The sequence below is a fragment of the Silene latifolia genome, chromosome 11 (genome assembly GCF_048544455.1).
Source record: "Silene latifolia isolate original U9 population chromosome 11, ASM4854445v1, whole genome shotgun sequence".
Lineage (NCBI taxonomy): Eukaryota > Viridiplantae > Streptophyta > Magnoliopsida > Caryophyllales > Caryophyllaceae > Silene > Silene latifolia.
In genome coordinates this window covers 155264162-155267927 of record NC_133536.1, presented here as the reverse complement: position 1 = coordinate 155267927, position 3766 = coordinate 155264162, and the positions used below count along the sequence as shown (strand labels likewise).

The window sequence follows — 3766 nt, the reverse complement described above, 5'->3', positions numbered from 1 at the left end:
ATATATCCCACATCTACAAAATTAGATGCCGTATTATATATTTCACATGAAGTTCATAGGGAACAACCAGTCTTAATGGTAGATAGTCAAAAACAAATTTATTGTTTAGAGATCTAACAAAAATCCTCCAAACAGTTTACATATTATAATTGAGATATCTGTTGTTTTGCGTACCACCATTCAACATTTACACTGTCGTATGCTTACAAAATTGAATATATTGGTAGATGTTGTAAGTTAATCTAATTTGTGAATCTTATAAAAGTCAGTCTCGGCTATCACGTATTCATTTTAAGGAATTAAACCACATTTTTGGGAATGACGTTTTAAATTGACTAAAATCGGTGGTGCCTATAACAACAACAACAATAATAATAATAATAATGACATGGCAAAAGTAAACCGAATTCGAATAATCGATGGAAATTAGCTGAATCGACACCTGACCGTATATTCGAAAGTTATAACTTGATTTTCATCTGAAACATGAATTGATTCTAAACTGAACTGAATTTGTAATATCCAAAATAGACCCAAAATCGAATGAACTTGAACTGTTTAAACCTGAATTATTTTAATCCAAACCGAAATATACCTGAACCGATTTCAACTCGTATAATATAAGCGTTGGGGTCCTTGTTGGAAAAAAAATCCAATGTTGAGTCCCCAATCTTACCCTTTACTCTAATACCTACTGGACCACTTAATACATCCCAAAATGAAGATGAATAACAATTGATCGGGACGGAGGGAGTATTTTTTTCCTTCAAAATAGGTTGGACTCCAGCCTCCAGCCATATAGTCACAGGCTGGATCCGCCCATGCAGCTTGGATCATTCTTCAGATCAAAAGAGGCAGCAACCGGGTTTCGAAAGGATTGAGACTTAAAATGAATTATGGTTGGCAATAGCAAGATCACCGTCAGACTTGTCAGGTGGTTTGTGAGCCCATACATGACAACATTCATAAGATCAGGTGGTAACCGGGTTTCGAGAATTGAGACTTACAAATATCATGGTTGACAAAAATGATAACATTGGTGAGTGGTGACCCGTATAACCCAAGTCCAAGAACCAATTTAAACTCTATGAAGGCTAAACCATGAGCAAACAATGAAACAAGGCTTCCAAACTGGCCCTTGGAAAATTTCATGAATTGATAAACGGTCTTTTGTTTCTAGTCAGACTCTGTTTTTTTGAACTGAAATTGTCTGAACTGAACTGAACTTAATGGAGTTGAGCTTAACTGAACTGAACTGAACTTATCTGAACAGAACTGAAATAATAATAAAAAAAGTATACTACTAATAATAACAATAATACCAATAATAAACCTCACAGTATTTGGTCAAAATGGATTCATCACTATGTTCTTAAAGGAGGGGATCTCGGCGCAAGGCTACTACTAAGTATCGGTCATTCAGTAATGGAATAATGTAAATCAAAATGAAAGACTTATTGATCTCTAAGGTGGTTCAATTAGCTCGGTTTGTTGATTGGATAGATGCTTGTTTCGGCTCTACTTTTCATATTGGGCGGATGCATTCTATGCTTCGACTGACCGCAAATCACAGTTAGTTGGGGGCACTTAGGTTCATCATAATACCTGTGTTCCTAAGCATGCTTTTCTAGGGATGATGGTCATGAGGAATAAGCTGCCTACTGTGGATAATCTAATTCAGAGGGGGCTCTATCTGGTGAATAGGTGTGTGCTTTGCTGCTGTCAGAATGAGAGTCTGGGACACTTATTTTTCCAATGCTCTTTTGCTGCACAGGTCTGGTCTAGCATTGCCTCCTGGTTGCAGGTTTGCTCTTTCACTTCTTTGGAGCTGGTTATCAGTTGGTTCATGAGCTGTGTCCCTGGCAAGGGCATGGCTAGCAGTAGGAAAAGAATTGGCCTACTGGCTACTCTTTACTACATTTGGAAAGAGAGGAATGGAAGGATCTTCAAGGGCTTGCATCATACCGCTGATTTTCTTTGCACTCAAATTAAGTTTGTGGTTTGTAATCGTGCTGCTTAGGGGGTTTAGGCTTCTTTGTATTGGTTTTTCTATTTTGGTTTCTTTGTTTTTACTTTGGGGGGCTACTCTGGTCTCCCTTGTAGAAAAGATGGATAGGGTCTTGTACTTTCACTCCTATTTTGATGATATATAGATCCTTGCTTTTCTGCAAAAAAAAAAAATAATACCAATAATAATATTAAGTATTATAATACCAATAATAATAATAAATATTATAATAATATTATTCATTAATAATTATAATAATATATTAATATAATATAATAATAATCTAATAAGATATATAAAAAATAAAAAAGTAATATAATAATAATAATATAATAATATATTAATATAATCTAATAATAATAATCTAATAAGATATATAAAAAATAAAATAGTAATATAATAATAATAATAAATTAGTAATATAAATGATAAAATTATCAATAATAGTATAATATATTAATAATAAAAGCTAACAAATAAATAATATAATAATAAATGAATAGTAATATGAATAATAATAATAATAATAATAATAATAATAATAATAATAATAATAATAATAATAATAATAATAATAATAATAATAATAATAATAATAATAATAATAATAATAATAATAATAATAATAATAATAATAATAATAATAATAATAATAATAATAATAATAATTGTGCGCGATGGGGCGTGATGTGTGCGTCGACTTGACAGGTTCTTCTCCTTTGACTCAGACTGGGATGACGGATTTTGTGCCTGGCCGGGTTGTCGCTAATGCTGTTCAGCGAAAGTGTGCTAAGTATGGGGATTTGTGCGCGGTAGCGGGTTATGGTTTCCTTCCTTTCTCTTTCTCTTCACTGGGGAGTGGGTTCGGATCTTTGTTGCCTTGCTCAAGCGGATCGAAATTCTCGGTATCTCAGGATGCGGGGGCTCGGGTGGCCGCTTACATTTTTACTAGACTTAGCATTGCTATTGCTAAGGGTGTGGGAGCCCAGATTGTCTCTCGGCTCCCCACCAATTTCATGTAAACTTTTATTTTTCTTTTAATGAAAGCTGCGCGCATCCTTTTATAAAATAATAATAATAATAATAATAATAATAATAATAATAATAATAATAATAATAATAATAATAATAATAATAATAATAATAATAATAATAATAATAATAATAATAATAATAATAATAATAATAATAATAATAATAATAATAATAATAAGGGTTATTTAATAGAAATACTCCGAACTATTAGAGTTCTTAAAATACTCTGTACTTTATTTTAACTATGAATATTACCAACTAATGTAGCCCCTCCCATCGAACAGAATTGCTCTCTTTTTTACCTGATGCAGCAGGTAATTATGTGTTAAACGAACCTACTTTTTCCTTTAATAAGAACTTCATCTTCGTCTCTTTCATTTTCTGCAATTATTTATGTAATTTCTTCCATAAATTCTGTTTCTCCTCTCTAACTTTTTTAATCTTTCCTTAAAATTTCTTCCATAAACCTTTATCATCCTTTTTTCTGGGGTAATTAGCTTAACTAATACTATTAGTTTCACAGTTATAAGCTTTAATTAGGATCCCAAATTCATAAAAGCTGAAACTTAAAAGTAACCCAAATTACCGAAATGTAATCGAAAGAAAAAACAATACATCAAAAAACAAAAATAAATCCAACAAAAGATTAAAACTTTGGATCGACTTAATATGAATAAACATATACTACTCACAATTGAATATTCAACTACATAACCCAGATCA

The 3766-nt window shown here is 31.6% G+C and overlaps 1 protein-coding gene across 1 annotated transcript; it reads left to right on the top strand.

Annotated features, from left to right (window-relative positions):
• The first annotated feature begins 1642 nt into the window (after positions 1-1642).
• On the top strand, positions 1643-2020 carry LOC141614184 (uncharacterized). Its single transcript, XM_074432942.1, has one exon. The coding sequence runs from the start codon at positions 1643-1645 to the stop codon at positions 2018-2020; it is 378 nt and encodes a 125-aa protein (XP_074289043.1).
• Positions 2021-3766: the final 1746 nt, after the last annotated feature.